We start from the raw sequence: 19,687 nt of genomic DNA, 5'->3' as shown, positions 1-19,687 counted from the left end.
TCCTGATCAAGAACAACTTATTCCTGACTGTCAACACCTACAGCTGTTGTTGTTTTAAACTAAGCTACACTCTTTTTCTAGAACTGCCTTACTGTCACTGTCATAACTTATTTGACTTTGTCACTTAGTCACTAAGAGCATGATTTCTGTAGCTACAATTTCCCCTCTTCAAATTCCTACTCAATGGGCTCACACCACCAATAATGCTCCTTAATTATCTTTTAAACAATTGTAATTGTCCATTATTTTTATTTAAATTGCATCTTATAATTCATGTCTCCTACACAGGACAGCTTCTGAGCTGGTTACATGAGCTGTCTTAGTGTCAGACTAGGCCAAAAGTAATAGCTGTCTTAAGAAGTGTTTAAATAGCTTTGTGTGTGTAGGAAAGGAACATCTCAACAAAAACAGGATAAAATGTTTTCCCAAGTTCATTTGTTGGTTTCTTGTTTTATTTTCTGTATTGTGTGTAAGAGGGTTGGGACTGCTTCAGACTGAAGTAAACCTGGGTGTAGTACATCCAGATCAAGAGGAATGAGTCAGCACAACCGTACACATGATGCACAGACATTGTGGCTATAGTGCATGTTGTACATTTTGATTTTATAAATAAAGAAATAGTTGTGAATCTGGGGTCAACCAGACCAAACCTGTATCAAAGTAAATGCACAGAATAATCTGACAGTGGTTATGAGTTGTGATATTTGATTATATCCCTCGATCAGACATAGCCATTCTCCACATCATGTTTCTCATCTTAGAATTGCCAAGCACTGTTCAGTTATGGATAAGACCATTATACACTCCTTCAAGCAGGATGGAACAGATCTGGCAACAATAAAAGCCAAAACTCATTTAAAAATCCAAATCTGCAAGGAAGACTCGTCTACACCTTTTCAACAGAAGAACAGTGAATGACCACAATATACATTTCTTTACACCAAGAGCTGCTGCTGAACTTCTATGTAAAATGTAGACAGAATAAGCTACATTCTTTAAGTAAAGGCACAAATGTGAATTACATTCGTGATGAGCCATTCCCTCACTCTTCCCTATGATTTCTTCTTCTCAGGTCTATTGGAAATCTGCCTCATGCACCCTTTAGATGTGGTGAAGACCAGGTACGTCACTAAAACCTACATATCCACTAAAAGGAGGCCATGAACAAACCTGGTAGTGATAGAATCATAGCCACTTATTTATCCTCACGTAGTGACACAGAACTTCATTTTTTCCATTGAGTGTCTCCACTCTTTTTCACCTGTTCCAGACGCATATGGGCTGGATACTGGGTCATGACATATTTCTGGTAAAGACATTTGGGTTTTTGCACATATTTGATGCAATAAAATGATAGAGTGCTTCCTTGTTGGTTATGGTACTGTAGATGATTAGGAATTTAGGTGGTCCCAAGTTCTTCAGAAGGTCATCAGAGGTAGTATATGTCACATAATTTTTGAAAATTGCAAATATTTGTAATCTCTGAATGATGGTTATAACTGTGGCATACATATTTAGGACATATCCCCAGTTTTGATTTTTAATTTTAATGCATTTAGATACAACTAAATACAGCACATTTGTAAAAGGTTGTTTTGTTTATTCGAGTATTGTTCATTTTATGTAATGTCCAAGTCACCACAATCATAACTGCTTTATTTTCTACATTAGGTGCGACACCAAAGCAATTGCTCTTACAGATAATTTGAGGTTATTACTACTGGCATTACATGCCCTGAGAAGAGGTCTAATGTCACTGGTCTGAATGTAAGGATTTCAGCTACCTATAAGAGTGTTCAGCTCATTTTGGCTTCATTAATATTGAAAAAGAGTTCCTAAACCTCACATCTGTTTCAAAACAACCTTGTGGAAGCAAGATTATTAATAAATGGAAGTCCTGTGTTGTGCATTTATGCTAATTTGACAGTACTCCACTGAGGAGTCAACATGCATAGGAGTATGTCTTTCAGTGGTGCTCAAAATTAGAAACAGAAAATTGATTAAGTTTTGACTGATCAAGTTTCAGACAGTCTGTCAGATAAGGTGGTTACATTATATTTATACAGAATTTTTTTTTGTATTAACATTACTGCAGTCATTCAATGGAAAGAAAAAAGGCAAAAATGTATTTGTGGAACTTTGCCTCAAAGTCATCTTTTTTTATAATCCAGCTTCATACAATGTCCAAATATATTTCTTAATGCTTGAGTCAAAAGATGAATTTTGTCGGAACTAAACACTTTCTTCAATTTTTTGAACTGACAAAATACGAGCCACGAATCCACTGAAGTCAACCCACTGAAACCACACTTATTATGGGATGTTTTTCATAGTGGTTGTCAATTTTTCTGCAGAGCCAGCGGTTAATGGATATAAATTTAACTAATCTCGTCCTGCTTTTCTCAAATAAGCCTGGCAAGGCGGCATGCTTCACGGCGGACTTGGATTCCAAAAATTCCTAAACCATATACGGAAAGTGAAATGCACCATTTCCTTGTTTTTTCCCTCTCATCATTTTAGCAATTCATTTCTTTGTTTTGAAACATGAAAAGGAATGAGAGCTTCTGATTTTTAATTTTTCTCATTTTTCTCTCCACCTACCTTGTTACTCATTCCTGGTTACGCAAGGATCGGATCAGCCCACGGAAATGATTAAGGCCTTTACACCCCACCTATTCAGCCGCAGTAAACAGATCATGGCCCGCTACTAAAGCTTTATGGTCTCTGGCAAGCCTGGCCAGGACCTTTGGCTCGACTCCAGAGCGACCCCCTGCCATAAATCCCCCCCTTTGCCAATAAATTCTGCTGCTTGTCTGTCATTTACAGCAGCAGTTTCTTGGTAAATAAACTTCTTGGCGTGCCTTTTAAAATGGCCCACTAGTGCTTTGAAGGGAAGGCACCACTGAAAAATAGGGGGAGCAGAAGGGGGTGGTGGGGTTAGGTGTTTAGAATAAAGGGGGGACACATCCCTAGGTATCAGATACCCAAAAAGTCATGGAGCAGGATGTCTAACCCCCTAACTCAGCAGAAGGTATGGGGTTTATTACAGGTGGAGCCTGTGCACATTTTCTTCCTTTGTATGAGGTCAGAGTTAAAAGTGCACTTTCAACTTTCTCTATAATGCCCCTAAAAGAGTGATAAAACTCGCCTTAACCCTTGCCAGCTTTATATCTGTATGTGATAGACTTTTTATTTCACTATTACCTTATTATCCAAGAACCTATGCACCGTACTAAATACACTCTGTTTTAATGCAACTTTAGCTGTTCTGTATTTTGTTAGCAATACATGTCTTCTTTTATGGAATACCTAAACAACCTGCCAGTTAACAATACTTTATTTATTTTTTTTTTTTTTACTTTCTTGGGTGTTTGGTCCATTGCTGTATTGATGGTTTGGTTCCCTTTTTTTTGCTCCACCAGAATGATTTTTTTCCCCAGTATTTTTTGTAAACATCACCCATATGTAATTACTGTACACTCATCAGTTTTTTTTCAGTAAAACATACCTTCGTAAATTGCTAAATAAGGCAACAATTATTTGTAACACAAGGACCAGTACAGTAAGTTATCAAGTAACGTATATTTATCAATATTTGAAGCATGAAAAATGTTTTGTTGCCTTCCTGCCACACTGGGTTTTAATTTCATGACAGAAACCGTGTAGAATTGGCCTGTGTCCTGTACTATGGAAAGTGTATGATTGTAGGTTTCAGCCTCTGGCTGGTACACCAAACCACAGGCAACTAAGGTAAGTTTCCTACACTTCAGCTGTGTAGGGAAACAGCTTCTAAAGTGGGTGTGTAATGAATGTTCCACTGGTAGAGTGCAGTTTTTATGAGAAATTATAACAGCCCATTACTACCCAAAGAAACCCAGTTTTAACAGAAATAATGCTGCAAGACAGTTGGGCAGTGATATAAAGTGTCCAGTACAGTTCATTTGGACATCAGTGTTCATAATGTAAATAGTAGTAAATCAGTTTTTGTTTTTGTTTCCAACAGAAAGGAAAAATACACATTTCAGCCTTTTCTATAATGCCTTCTCCAAATGCATTTTTCATTTAGACAGATTGGTATTTGTGTTTTTATTGCATTTTGTCTACATTTATGAATAATTTGAGATATTTGAATAATAAAGTACAGTACAGTAGCTTAGTATAGAAACTGAAAATTGTTTACCTTAAACAAAAATTACACCTAAATTATTTCTCTGAGATGTACGTCACTTTGGAGAAAAGCATCTGCTAAATGAGGAAATGTAAATAATTGTGATTAATAATGAGGTTGAGGTTTTTTTGTGTGTGAAAAGGGGAGTATTTTTCTTATACACAAATTCTGCATACATGTGTTACTTTCGTGCTTGTTCTCTTTCAGCTTCCTCACACAAACAAGAAAACACACACATACAGTATGCTTTACAGCTAATTGGAAAAGGGAGCTGAAATCAATTAGTGGCGGCTCAGCACCGGACGATCAAGGAGTCAGATGGAAACACACCTCCGCACAGGCGTGCCTGACCGAATGGCTCTTATTAGTACCTGGCTCCTGCTTTAATGTACACCGCCTAAATTGGCAGCCAACTGGAGTAAATTGATTTTTCCCACCAAGCCGCCCCAAAATCAAAGCTTTTCTCCAAAATGAACTTGACTAAATAAATAAATATATTTTTACTTTTTCAATTAGGCTTTGACAGTTAGGGTTTGTCTAGATTCCAAAAGAGAGAAAAAGAGAGGTGGGGCACAGAGAAAACAAGGAGTTTCTGTTGAAAGGTCACTGCTGCTCCCCATTGTGGCAAATTAAGGAAATGCCAGCAGCTGGATTTATTTTTACTCTTGTGTAGTTTTTTTTTTTCTTTTATTTTATTTTATTTTCTTTATTTCAGTTTGGGTTACCCTTTTTCTCAGGCTTACCCCATGCACAGCTTATTAGACAAAAATGACATTATGATTCATAACCAGAGACAAAGAATGTTTTTCAGTATCTATTGTGTCTGTATGTATAACTGCAATTTAATTTTGTAATTGTACATTAATGTTATTTTTATTTTAGTGACAATGTTCGTGTGCAGTAATGCTGATTACTGCCCCTTATTTGTAATTTGTGTGAAATCACTTGAGTTGGTGTGCTCATTGAAAGCTCCCTTGAGTTATATTGTCGGTCCTCGTTAGAGGAGCGGGCGAGGAATGTAGCCCTCATCACAAGCATAAGGAGTCTGATGAGGAGGGGTCGGGTGGTACCTGGGCTTCCCTGGAGCCAGTGGGGCTGGAGTTACAGCTTTTCATTAACCTGGAAACCACCTAGTTACATGGTTCATGGGCCGGTCTCAGCTCACTTGGAGGTAACAGAGGGTGTCGGGCGGCACTCTTCGGCAGGGGGCTCCCTGCTCCGGGGGCCCTCCCATCTGACTCTGATCAGGGCCGCCCTCATTAAGGGGAGCGGAACAGAGGCAGGGCTATGCCCTGTGCTGAGATCGTGTTACACACACCCTCACCCCACCCTGCTCAACCATGCCCCACAAGGGTACTGATGGCCAGCTCCCTGATGAGACCTTGGCGTCTCCTCCATCTGCTGATGCCACAAAGCTAATGCTACCACCCGTTTGCTTGATCTTTTCACAGCCTTCTGCTCCCCAGGCTGCTTCTTTGATCATTTTTCTATACGAACACTCATTCATTTGACCTTATTGACTGGTGATTTAGTGACCTTTATTCAAATTTATTTACACCTGCATGGGTTCCATCCATCTCTTTAAAACCTGGAAATGCTTTATTTTCTCTACCTTTCTCATGTAGAAAAGTAAACGATAGTAACTTCTGTAAGTTGTCTCTAATATGTCATGCAGTATTTTGCCTTTAATGCAAATTTATCTATACCGTTCATTGCACATGGTCAGTGAACCACTCCATGTAAATGGGGATATACAAAGTTCTGAACCAGAGGTCTTATGTTCAGAGACACAATCCATTATTTATTGCCTGAGAGAGATTTCTGCACAAAATGGTTATGGACGCAACGCTCAATATTCCTATCTCATCTAGTGGCACCATGTTTTGTTGGATGATTGGGCAGAACCAGGGGCTTTCCCTTTAGTGGTAATCATAAGGACATGATTTCCATTTGGTCACAGCAAGCTTGAAAATAATGTCTCTCCTCTGCTGTGGGTGTGGTGGAATGTCTAAGGACAGAAAGACTGCCCTTTCCAACCCCTTCTTGCAGTCTTGTGCACATTGAGTCGCATTACGCTTTTGGAGTTGGGGTGCATAAGCTCATGAAAACAAGCCGTAAACAGCAGGGTAGAAGAATAATATTGTTATCTAGTTGTGAAGTAGCACGTTTGACCACTGCATGCAAATGATCTCTTAATCCAGAGCTTCAATCTTGGTATGTAGCTTACGTGTGCTCTGTGCTGCCTGCTGGTCTTCGTACCCTGAGTTAACCCTATCTCTGCCAGTGCACAATCTTTATGCTAGCCTCAGTCTTTGTTCTAGGCATTGGATGCCTTCAGCACAGCCCTTTCGTCAATTTCAAATGTTTTTCCACTTACAGCAAGGAGGCACATGGCATCATAAGCACTGTATGCCTTACATGGGATGACCTAATCAAAGATGGCTGCTTCCCTGTCAACCCTCCCAACCATTTCACATTATGGCCTGATATTAAATGGGTCAGATGGAAGGAGGTGTCACAAAATGGGCATGCATTATGTTACACACCCAAGGGAAGCATTTCACCCCATCCCGGGGAGTGCCAATGGTCCATTTTAGAGGAGCTGTAAAGAGTCTGATGAAGACTCGTTTGTTTCCTCAGGCTGTCGAGCACCCTATGCTCCGAACTCAATGTCCTCCAACCATTTGAACTCATTTTTCAAGGAGGGGAAATGTAGCTATAGAGGATCTCAGGTTTCCAAGGTGAAATGTGAGTGATGGCTTACTGTGTCAGCAGGGTCGTGTTGTAGTGTTTCCTCCGATCAAAATAAGATCAGTTGTGAAGAAGTTTTACACTTTGAACTTGATTTGAGTTTTTGGCTGTCTTTAGTTTTTCTGAGCATATGCTTTCAGAATCAACTGCAATGGCCAAACCTTACTGTGTGGAGAAGAATCTCTGTATAGGGCTGAGTGGCCAGAAGGATTGGTGATTGTGTTCTGTGCAGTGGCGTATTAGGCAACAACTCCCTACAGGAGATGGTTAGAGAAGAAAATTTTTTATCTGTCTGAGTGCTTGAATCGGTGTATTTTTGACGATTCTGGGTTTGGGCGCACTCCTGATTTTGGGCTCATTTACTGTTGCTCACTGTGCCCACGCTACCTTGGACCAAGTGGTCCTGTAGTACCCATGGAATCCAACACTGGGCCAGACCCAAGTACCCTAACAGACTTTATCTGTCTGTACTTCCCTGTCTCTATCAGCCCCATCCCTTATTCTCCTGTCTCCACGTTTATATTTGGCGCTTTACATGTGAGTGTTTATTGGCTTCCTCCAGTCAATTTCTGATGCTGTCCCCTAGTGTACATTGCGGGATGGAGTTAACAATTTATATATAATTCCTATAGTTCAGTAAAAACACTGAAGTTCAAATTAGGTTTTGCAATGTAAACCACTAATACTTTTCAACTTGTTAGCTAGTCTTGCCTGGTTATTCTTACCCACAACATAATTATTAAAAGTTGAAATATATTTCAGAAATTCATCATTATTTTAGTGTACAATGCTATTGTTTATGTATTGCATGTACAATAATTCTGTACATGCACAACTGTGCAAAAGCAATTGGAAACATACATTTTCATCACTTCTGTTTTTTAGTCAGCATGGGAAATGGACATAAAGTTTTTTAGGCTGCAGTAAGAATCTAGTTGATCGATGGTGAATAGAAAATGATCTCACACAATGTCAGTTGACTCATGTCATTATTGCATACAAAAAAATTGTCTGTAGTGATTAATTCTCTTGTGTTACTGACAGTCCAATGTGTCCTGGCTTTAGTTTACATTAAAGTATGATATTTTTTGAACTTATGATCAGGTCAGTAGGATTGGATATGACACTATATAGCTGTCATTGTCAAAAAAAAGCCATTTGGCTGTAATGTTCTTTTGAGTAAGAGTTTTGGAGTGGTACTGTTAGATTTTCACCAATACAGTGCCAACTTTCAGGAGCATGTATAAATTTTGCTAACCTTCATCTTTTATATTGGTAACAGACATTAAGATTAAGCAGTTTTCATGGTTAATTTATAGCACTGTCCTTGGAGTTGAAGAAGTGCATTACCATGTTTTCCCAGTGCTCTGAGAATGACAAGTTGCTCAGTCTGCTGTATTGGACCAGTCAGGAAAAAAGGTTCCTGCATATGCACTCTGTCTTTGTACCAATGCTATAGATTTCTGCCATCTTTATGATCTGGCTCATTAAAAGTAACTGTGAGGCAGTAAAAAGTAGATTTTGTTTTAGAGCTACCCTCTGGATTTTCTTATGTGCTCCAGATCTTGTGAATGGAAGTCTAGCAAGTCCATCCCTGTACTTAATGAAATCTGTATTTAGGCGTTGCCACCACTATAATGTGTTTTGGCACAAAGACGGGTTCTAAAATCAGTGTCATTCTGCAGTCTGAGTTTTCAAATAGAGCCCAAAGTCAATTACCATATGCTAAAATTGTATTGTTTGATTCTTTAATGATTTCTCAAGTTTTGACAAGGATACTATGCAATCAGATGCACATTTCTGTTTTGTTGTATTTTGTATACATTTCAGAAATTATTGATAGAAATGTGGTACCTCTGTACATAATTGGAAGGTAAGTAATTTGAATAAATGTGTTGGCGTAATCATGTAAACATTTAAATTCACCAGTAATTCCTGTTAAAATCACTGTGGGAGGAGAAAAATTTGTGTAAGAGTAATGTGAGAGTGTCCTTTAGCCAAGGAGCACCCTATATTTAACAAGGCAAATTATGAGACCCTTTTAAAAAATTGTGCCGCCCCTTAAACCAAAGTCATCAAAGTCAGCCTTTTGATCAACTCAGTAACCTTCATCCTGTCCACTTTTACGCCATCATTACTGGGCCTCTCTCAATGGTGTGTGCTCCCCATTAGAGCCCCTCCTACTGGCCTGAGCCCCAGTCCTATCATCCTCAGAGTCCTCAAGAGGACGGAGTCCTGGTGCTCTCAGGTGCTTTAAAACACTGTGCTTTGCCCTGTAAAAGGCCAAAAGGTGGTTTGCAGGGCACTCATTTTGCTACTTTGGGGACACCTCAAAACAGCCCTTAACAGGGATTGTTATTGTTATTTTCCCTGAGTGCCGATCTCATTCACAGAAGCTGTGACCTGCCCCTACTCTTGCCCTCGCGCTTTCCCTCACCTTCTCCAGGCCAACTCACTGTAGCATTGAGCCAGTGAAAGCTTTTCAAACAATTTGCTCTATTAGTTTAATCCAGTCATGGCTGCTCATAATAGGTGATTTGCATTCCTTGTTCTGCCTCAAGCAAACTTGCTCTACAACAAAGGTTCTCAACGCCTCTAGGCCACAGACCCTTTTAGGGATCTCATGAAAGCCAAGGGTGCCCTCATAGAAAAATGTGCATAAAATATTGCAATGAAAATATTGCACTGAATTTATGTTTACTAAAACTTCCCTTCACACAGAATTATGTCAATAGGTAGCAATGACACAGTAATATTTTTAATCTATTTTTAACTTTTATTTACCTTGACAGTATTGTATTTCAAAGCCAGCCTGTGCTTTATATACCACAACTTAAGAACCCTTATTCTCCATCATGATTTCTGCCTGACGAGTGTTCATTTCCCACTGCTGATTTTATTTAATTCTTCATGCTTCTGTGTCGAACTTGGAACTAGGCTTTAGGATCACATAGATAACGGTCAATGATCTTGAGTGGGTGGTGCTCTCTTATCTGTGTGTTTCCTCTCACCAGGATTCGGTGGACAAGCATATGGATTTTTAACCTAGAAACTGCTGTTTCATCTCATAGAAGGTGCTGTGCTTTAGTGTCCTTGAATAAGACACCTTTGCAAAATGGTTCATCTTCCAGCACTTCACTGGAATAAGTGATGATCCAGTGGTTTCTCAAAAGTGGCTATTCAGGTCCTTTCCTGTTATCTCCCTCTAGGTACCAGAGCTGGGTCCCTGATTTTTACAGCAGGGTAGAAAAGGGCCAGAAGGAAATGAGCTGACCCTGGGGTCAGGCATGGAGTCAGGGAACCATGGCTCAGCTGCCCTGCTCTCTCAGGGCTAGTAGGAGGGTGAAGACGGGTGGACCGAATACTACGAAAGAGAGAAAGGGACATGCAGTCCACTGCAATCCTTGACCCCAGAGTCATGTGCCTTCAATTAAGGCAGATTTAAATTTGTTTACAAGCCCCACCGGTCCTAAATCTTCTGGAACTTCAGCTCCCCCATCTGGTACCTTTATTTCTTTAATATGTATCGGTGTTCGTTTATGACACTGTTTTAATGGTTTTGTGGCATAGGTTACAAGCTATTTGGGAATCCACAAAATTGGGTTTCAGGGTACAGCCCCGTAAGACGTTAATCTCTAGCGATATAAAAGGCTGCCTCTTCTAGCTGAGAAGTGGGTACTTTACATCGCCTGTCAGACACCTGGTTGGATGGTTAAACATTGACATCTTGGTCTGAAAGTCCAAGCCACATGGGGTGAATCCTTGCCTTTTGCCATCCCTTTCACATTTGCTGCTAATCCCATTTACTGGATGTCTTGAATGTTATGTTTACACAACCCTAATTTACATGATGATGCACTACCCTTAGAACATGACCTATAATTGAATATTATAAAATAAAAAAAAAATTTCTCTGGTTAGAGTGGATTCCTCTGTAGTGGTCCCACTGGTGATCTCTCACTGTTCACCTTGCATATTTACAAGTAAAAGCTGATATTCACAACATTTCATTCTCAATTTTTACCGTGAGGCTGTCTCTCATTGTTCTGTACTTGAAAATTGAAGGAGCAGTCTGAATGTAAAAGACATCTAACTGTTGCAGGTCCATCCACAGTGGATGGGCACTGACCTATAGTGTTGCCCCTTCGAGTCCTACATTTATTCATTTAGCAGATGCTTTTCTCCAAAGCGACTTACAGTGTATACTATGTAGGGTTACTAGCTCACACACGTTATTCACCAAGGTGACTTACACTGCTAGATACACTACTTACAATGGGTCACTCATCCATACATTAGTGAAACACACTCTCTCTGTGACACTCACACACTATGGGGGAACCAGAACAGCATGTCTTTGGACCGTGGGAGGAAACCCACGCAGACACAGGGAGAACATGCAAACTCCACACAGACTGAGTGGGGATCGAACCCACATTCTCGCGCACTACGCAGGCGCTGTGAGACAGCAGCGCTACTCGCTGTGTGGCACAGTTAGTAGCGCTGCTGTCCTAGGATCATACTCTGCTATTGTATCCTTGAGTGAGGTAATTAACCTAGATTGCTCCAGTAAAATACGCAGCTGTATAAATAGATACAACTGTCTCTTTCGAAACACGTGGAATCTATGAAATGAAAAGCAAATAAGACAAATAAGTCTTTCAGAAGAAAATGGTTGTTTCCCTTTCTACGACTAAAGGATACCAGGGGAGATATACATCCTAAAGTCTCTTCCTTGAGTAGATCGAAGTTCCTTATTCTTAGCAGCTCTTCTTCACTAGTTGTTCCCCAGTAAAAATTTACACAAGACTATGGGCCTGTTACTGGCGTGTCCGCGCACACAAAATGGCTTGCAACGGAACCCAACTGTTAAAAAGGGGGCAGCTAATTGGCGAAGGTGGGTTAAGTAAATGTTTGAGTTCTCCTCCGCACATCCACCTCATGTCAACTCTCTTGTGGGGAGAAGTGGGCATGGACCATGTGGTGCACCAACCCTATGGAACCTCTGTCCGTGCAAGACGTTCTTGTCTCCAGCATAGGGGCTGTAATTGACATCATATGGGCCAGATACTCAAAGGAGAGTCCCACTGAGTGTCTGTTAAAAGGAAAAGAAAACAAAAGAAGCAAATGAGGAAAATGGGAGCAAATTACGGAAAAAGTAAAGAGAAAAAGATCACAATAAAGCAAAAAGTACTGCTTTTCTTCTCTGTTGCATCAACTCTGCGATGAATAAGTGTCTTAAAGAAAAAGACTGCACTCCTTGTATAGTCAGACAAGAGGGTATCACATCGAGTTTAATTTCCACTTGATGTATTGTATTGTAATTATTTAGTAAATTTGTCCTTAGTGGAGATTTCTACCAGCAATTATTATGACAGATTCTATGTGATATCTGCACATGTCCTGTAGAAACCATCTGTTGGCCATCACTCAAGTTTTTTTTTCTTGCAGATTTCAGATCCAAAGAGGAACCAGTGACCCACACAGCTACAAGAGCTTGGCTGACTGTTTCAGAACCATATTCCGCAATGAAGGGTACGTTCCTTTTTCTCACATCCCTGAAAGGTATCAATGCAATACGCTTTGTGTTATGCATCCAGCAAGTCTGCAGCTGTGGTTACTGATTCATGAGTCGCAGGGGAGTATGTACAGCAAGTCCATAGCTTTGCTGAGGACCTAATCAAGATGTTATCTAGGATCAACAGGGCTCAAGCACTGGGCTTCCTATTGGTTCCCCAGTATTGTCTAATCATAATTCCAGCTTCTACGAGAATGATGCTTGTTATAAAATTATAAAGACTGGCTGTGGTGCAGAGTAGAATATCTCAGTATTCAGAGGGTGTACCTGGTGCTAACCATTGAATCTGCCAACTGGAAATATCCAAAGTCAATATCTGAATGGGTGGCACGATGGCACAGTGAGTAGTGCTCTGGTCTCACAGCATCTAGATTGTGCAAGAGGACACGAGTTCGATCCCTGCTCAGTCTCTGTGGAGTTTGCATGTTCTCCCTGTTTTCATGTGAATTTCCTCTAGGTACTCCAGTTTCCGTCCACAGTCCAAAGACATGAGACTCTAACTTACCCAGAGTGTGTGTGTGTGTGTGTGTGTGTGTGTGTGTGTGTGTGTGTGTCTTGCTCTGTTGTATGGGTGGGTGATTGACTTTGGGTAGTGTGATGTAGTGTGTCTAGCACTGTAAATCAAACTGGATGAAAAGGTGTAGTAATAGCACATAGTGTTCATTGTAAGTTGGTTGGAGAAAACTTCTGTTAACTGAATAAATGAATATACTCATCCATACATTAGTGAAACACATTGAATATTGAATATCTGTGTTTTTAAGAAATACTGTTGTCCTTTCTGTTATCCAGTGCTTAGTAAAATCTGAATAGTTTATTTTTTACAGATGTTCTGAGAATACACCGTATGTACATAGCCTGAAAAAGAATGAAAACTAAGAATATTGTAAGTTTAATGTTGAGTGAGTAGCAAAAAGATGTTAGTACATGCACACTCAACTCATTCTTTTTATTCATTTTTTTCCGTTCTTCAACCAGTTTCCAGAAACAAATCATTACCTTTTCAAAATGATCAGTAGTCATACAAATTAGATGTTAACTGCAGAAGGCAAGAAGCTCTACATTGTTTTGTTTGGTTGTATCTTTAGCAAAGTACAGTGAAGACTCACAAAAGGCAGAAAACCTGTATTTTCTGTTTGATTTCCTGTACTACGTTTCTCTTCCTTCCTTTGTTACATGTTTTTATATCTAGTTGCCTTTATAGTCTGCTTTCAGCTGTATGCTGTTTTGTCCCTCAGTTAATCTCCATGGGAAAAATATTCAGTACTTGCTCAAAGGAGTTATTGTAAGGAATTGTAAATAACATGCTTCAGTGTCGTTGAACACATGTATGTTTATGAGCTATTAAAGAGTATATGTCTGCAGTACTAACCGCACTAACACTATCTGGGTGATTCTTCTTTCACCCTTGAGTATTTTGATGGCATCCTTCAGCCTTCCCTGTTTGCTTGTTCCCTATGCGTTATGTCCCCATGTCTTAGAAGATCACAGACTCCTAAAAGCAGGGCTGTGTATGAGTAGGTGGGGGTGGACAGGCAGTGAGCTGGTGTGTGTGTACATGAGACGATATCAGAGTCTATGTTAAGATGATCTAGAACAGGATTTACTTGAATAAGATAAATAATAAAACACTTAACAGAACAGCAAATGGGGCATATGTTGATAGGTTTCACTTAATATATACTGCTCTTTCCCCAGAAATTAATGTTGGCTCTGAGATGTACGTCGCAATGTGGCTTGTGTTTTTGTAATTAACAGTGAAATAAGATGCTTCTATTGAGCATTTAGTTTCATATGCTGTTGCTGTTTAATCCCTGTAAAGTGAGATCTCCCTCTACACAGCTACCTCTTGGCTACTGTGGAATTCCAGTTAGAAATGCACTATGTATTTCTGTTTAATGCAGCACAATGTGTAACATCATAGCTTTTCTCTGTCGAATGGAGCTGGAAAGCAGTGGGTGTGCTTTCCTCTGAATCCCAGCCACATAGAGTGTAACATGGAAAGCTGTAGGGCGGGCACTTGAACAAAGCCTTGTTGCAGGTGTGTCTACCTATGACACAGTGGTGGTGACGGGGAATTCCTGTCCTGTTTGCACTGCTAGTCTTACACTAGCTCCTTAACTAAAAGCATGACTATGCGCTGCAAAACAATTTATGCGTAGACATCAAAGTGATAACCAGTGTCAATTTTCACCACTTAGCACTGCAGCAGAACAATTTTGATATATCTAATTTTTGCATTTCCTTTCATTAATTAGATAAAAAATTGTTTTTTAAATTACTTTTAAAATTGAGACAGTACACTGAAGTATGTAAGAAATAAATATTTCCTTTGTCATTAGTAAGAACCAAAGGTATAGACATACAGTGCCAGCTAAAAGTATCAGTAAATATGCTGCAAAAGATTTTTTCATAACGTTTTTGACGTTTTACATCCAGGTCATTAGTTCTTAAATAAGATGATGTTATTTGTCATAAGTGACACATATGAAGGTCTCAGTCTTAATGCCTTCATTCTCCTTGATTTCTTATTTAGAGTATACTCTAATACACATATGTTTTTATTTTGCAGGATAAATTTCAGCAGGTTAATAGGGTTTTGTTTATGTTAACAAGGACATTTTGGCTGTAAATAAGTGATAAAACAAATAACTTGAGGTGTGTAATAAGGTATGATCTTTATATTGGTTTAAAATGCTAAGATAATAAGAAATCTAAAAGGAAATACTCCTGTTTTTCTCTGTTCATCATCAATATTATGAAACAAATACTATAACTGTTGAGGAAATATTGCGCTGACCTCTTTGTCTCGATTTGTGTTTTGTGTGTGTACATTACACACTTCATGACTTTTAGGTAAGTCATGTTGCTGGCAGGTTCACAGCAGGAATGAGGAAGACCATGGAGCAGGCTGCTTACAATTCTCAAAGTTTGGATAACATGAGGGAGAACTTGTTCTAATCAGCATTTTGGCTGTATTTTCTAGATTTATCTTGACGTGGCTTGAAGTGCCCACGGAGACTGTCGCTTTTGTTTGAGAGTTTGGGAGCTGCATGGCTTTCTATTGTGCAGCCAGGTAAACATACTTATCAAAGCGATCTGTGAGAGCTTCCCAGCTTAAGCATGGGAACCAGGTTAGGAGAAGGTCTTGTTTGCTCTAATCTTTTTAAAGTTTCCTCTCAAGACAACTGAAATGTTTTCAGTTTTTTTTTTAATTGACATTATTTAATTTAGATGACATTTTTCTCCAAAGCGACTTACTGCTAAGCTACTTACAATATTTACCCATTTATGCAGCTGGGTAATTTTTATTGAAGCAATTTTTAGGGTAAGTACCTTGCTGAAGTGCATTACAGCTCAAGGTGAGACTCAAACCTGCAACCTTTGGGTCCAAAGGCAGCAGCTCTAACCACTGTGTTACCATCTGACAGATTTGGCATTAATGCAGATCTTGAGATTAGAGACGGCATGTCCGATTATCAAGTTTTACAAACAATATAAACATTTTTATTATATTCTCGTTCACTGTAGTTGCATCTTTTAGACAAATAGAAAAATTCTCAGACAAATTTGAGAAAATGGTTGTAATGACCAGGTCACAAAATCATAAAAACAAACAAATCAAGACAAACAGTGCCAGGCAGTTTACTAATGGAGTGCTTAGATGTTTTGGTTCTATTGGTATTTCATTTGATCTGAGCAACAGGAGCTATAAATGAGAGAGCTGGTAATGTAGTAGTTAGAGCAACTGTCTTTGGACCCAAAATTTGCAGGTTCGGATCTTATTTCTAGCTGTAGTACTTATCCTAGGTTGCTCCAATAAAAATACACAGCTATTTAAGTGATTAAATAATTGGAGCTAGATTAACATTGTAAGTCATTTTGAAGAAAAGAGTCAACTAAATGAATAAATGAAAATATAGTGGATAAGGATGCAGTGTTTCCAGGAGTTGCTATAGTACCCTTTAGCAAGGTATTTAACCTGAATTGGTTCAGCAAAATATCAGGCAGTAAAAAGCTGTGCAGCTTTACTGTAATAAGGAAAATAATCACTAATTGCAGCAGGATGTGAAATGTGTTGTTTGTTTCGGGTGGTAATACCACAGCTGTAAGAATTCAGGCACCAGGGAGGACCACCTTAGATGTTCCCTAGTCTGCTAGTTCAGCCGTTCACCTGAAAGTAAGTTTTGCATTGCGAGTCAGTTTTATGCTGTGAATTTTTTGCTGGACCTTTTTTGCAGATATCGTTACAAGCAGTCTGTTTATGTCAGTGTTGTGGCCCACCGAGCTTATATAGGAGTTCAAGGCACTACATGGCATATTTATAGCAGGATCATTTCAAAACATCCTTTTTACTGTTCTGTTTTACTGTATCATCTATGACTGCACTTTTAGGCACCGTGGATCACACAATCTCAGCTAGGAGTGTTGTGTAATGTTTCAGTATATCATGTCCTAGTTACACATGCCCAAAGGCCACAGGTTTACACCTCAAGAGAAAATTACTGGATAGAACAAATATGCACTCCTGTCTGGTAAAAGCATTCAGTCCAGTTAGATTACTATTCAAATGTCTCACTCCACTGTTGCTGTATAATGCTCAGGACATAGTTATTGCTCTGAAGTCATATGTAAATGGGGAGATTATGAGGAAAAGCTGATAGAGGCGCTAATCTTATAGACCGTTGCCCCTCCAGCTATCTCTCTAACGAAATATTTTTTTTCCTCCCTCCAGAACAATTATCACTTGTAGTATGTTTTTCCAGAGGTTATAATCACTTCCCAGTAGCCAGTTGTGGATTACTTCCAGGCTGAACCACTTAACCATATTTTATACAAATAGTGGTAGAGAGAGTTATTGTGAAATTATTATTAAAAATAAACTTCCTACAGTGTTAAGGGCCAAAACTAGGTTGACGTGGTCCATCTGGGTTTTGTGGGAGAAACTTGAAACTCAGTCTCAGCATAGCAATTAGACTAGTAAAGAAAAATGAAAACGTCACTGTGTGTGATGTGACTACACAGGCCGGCTAATGCTTCTTTGCAGTTACATTAGCACCTGGGGGATGGAGACAGTCTGCCAAAGTTCTCCTTTATTGATTTTTCCATATGTGAGCTAAGACTTCATGCAGCCGTACTTACAGAAAGAGTTGAAGCAGAAGTCTATGGAATTGGTAGTGTGAAGGTGTGGAAAAAATTGTCACAACTGAACTCAAAGCAGGTGAGTAGACATTTCAGCAGAGAAAAGAGCTGTGACTTGCATCTTCCCCACCGTCTGTCGGCATACTTTATAATGCTTCAGCGGAATCCTGTTTTTCCCTCACTCTTACCAGCTGACACAGCTCGGGGGTTTAACAGATACATGCTTCATCGATTAGCTGAGAAGGCCTAAAGCCAAGAACAAGCCCTCTCAGCACTATACCCCTCCTCAAATAAATTAGTCTCTCAGCCTACACAAATATCTCCAGCTAATGTGGATTAAACATCTCCAGAACTGTCATCAGCTCCCTCTTAAAGCTTGTCTGTGTAAATATCGGATCCAAACCATTTAACCACTTTTCTGCAGATGGATTCAAAAACAGAGCAGTTGAATTCCATTGTCACATCCAAGCTGCAGAAGAAAAAAGGTGAAGCACCAATAAAAATTGTCTGAAAGTGTCCACTTCTTCATTAAGAAACCTGTGTCTAAACACTGAATGCCAAGCAACTTTCTCAGAAGGCCAATGTCCACATGAAAGTCTTTAGATTCTCTTCTATGAGACATTTTGTTCTGGTGCTACCCATGCATGGTTCAGACAATGCACCTCTGACTCAGAATCCAGATACACCAGGCACATTAGCCAAAGGAGACTCCACCAGAGGCCCTTGCCCATCATCTGACAGTTCTGCCATGGTTATTCATGGCAAGACAGGTTATTATAAGTTATTGCAGAGAACAATTTGCAGGTGATATAAGACAAGAAATGCCTGAGCGGCAATGCAGGTACAGAAAGTACGTAATTTCTTCAGTATGGCAATGAACTTAACCTATGGAAAAAAACAAGTCCTTTTTCTTATTTTGTCATTACTTAGGTATAGCATCACCTTTTTTAAATGGTGCACTTATAGGATTTTCTGTTAGCATTTGGGTAAAACCTCAGGGTTTCATTGGAAATAAATTTTTTCTGGTTTGTAATTCAAGCAATATCCTATTTTATAATTGATTAATTTAGAATCTCCTGTCCAGAGCTGTATTGTGGTACTGAATACATTTCAAACCAAGAGAAAAAAAGGGGGGGAAATATTTTTGTGAAAATCAGAGGCAAATAAGAGGCCTCTGTACAGTGCGGGGGGGTGGCACTTTCGTCCAGCTGTATTCACAGCAGCTTCCAATCAGAGCAAGGGATTTGCTTAGGAAAGTTTTGTGGGGGGACTCATGTGTACTTTACATTTCAAATCAAATCAGGATTCAAATAAAGCACATTCAAATGGCTCCAGGTCACCTCAAGGCAGCCTGTAACAAATTGAAGGTGTATTTTTGCACCTGATGGGTTTCCTTACCCAACCACACCCAGGATATTTCATGGCCAGGAATTTGCATGGAGAGCTTCCGTCCTTGGTGGGCCATTAGTGGGGTGTTTTGGTGAGGTGGGACACCCCTTTCTGTTTCAGCCTAGTGTGCATTGTTGCTCATCCGTGATGTCACTACCTGTCTACCATCTTGCGCTGTATCCTTTAATGGCTGTTTCATCTAATGTTGATTTGAAAATACATGCTGTGGTTCAGCAGGCTCCTTTACAATGAGCTTTGTGTCATGTAGCATCAACTCAGTGTGGGCCCTGGCAGGCGCAGTGCAGTGTCCACCAGTTCCCTCTTTGTCTCTCTTTTCCAGAAACAATAATATTTACCGTTGTTCACAATCACGTGGAAGCATCTGTAATGACTTTTGTGATGTGTTTCCACAATAGAGCATTAGAAGCTCAATAACCGAAATGACACCACGGTGTACCCTGCGCCCACACACCTGTGTTCAGTGTCAATACATGCTTCAGTGTGTCTCCCAGCTCCACTCAACCCACTGCCAAGGGAATCTAAAACAATATCCAGAGCCATTATGTGATGCCGTTATATGTGTTGAATTGTTTTCTGTATATGAGTGAATGTACAATGTTAATGCGTACGTGGCTGTCTTAAGGCTGATAACTGATAAC

The 19,687-nt window shown here is 39.7% G+C and overlaps 1 protein-coding gene across 3 annotated transcripts in view; it reads left to right on the top strand.

Moving 5' to 3' along the window:
* The window catches only part of slc25a21 (solute carrier family 25 member 21), a 90,454-nt gene that overhangs the window by 55,743 nt on the left and 15,024 nt on the right, over positions 1 to 19,687 (top strand). For all 3 annotated transcript variants that reach the window (XM_018749828.2, XM_018749910.2, XM_018749981.2), the window contains 2 exons: positions 1,073 to 1,121; positions 12,371 to 12,454. In XM_018749828.2, coding sequence (XP_018605344.1) covers positions 1,073 to 1,121; positions 12,371 to 12,454 — 133 coding nt within the window. The remainder of the gene's footprint in view (positions 1 to 1,072; positions 1,122 to 12,370; positions 12,455 to 19,687) is intronic.

This window comes from Scleropages formosus, chromosome 15 (genome assembly GCF_900964775.1).
Source record: "Scleropages formosus chromosome 15, fSclFor1.1, whole genome shotgun sequence".
Taxonomy (NCBI): domain Eukaryota; kingdom Metazoa; phylum Chordata; class Actinopteri; order Osteoglossiformes; family Osteoglossidae; genus Scleropages; species Scleropages formosus.
The sequence above is the reverse complement of the archived record's forward strand: the minus strand, read 5'-3'. Positions and strand labels throughout refer to the sequence as shown.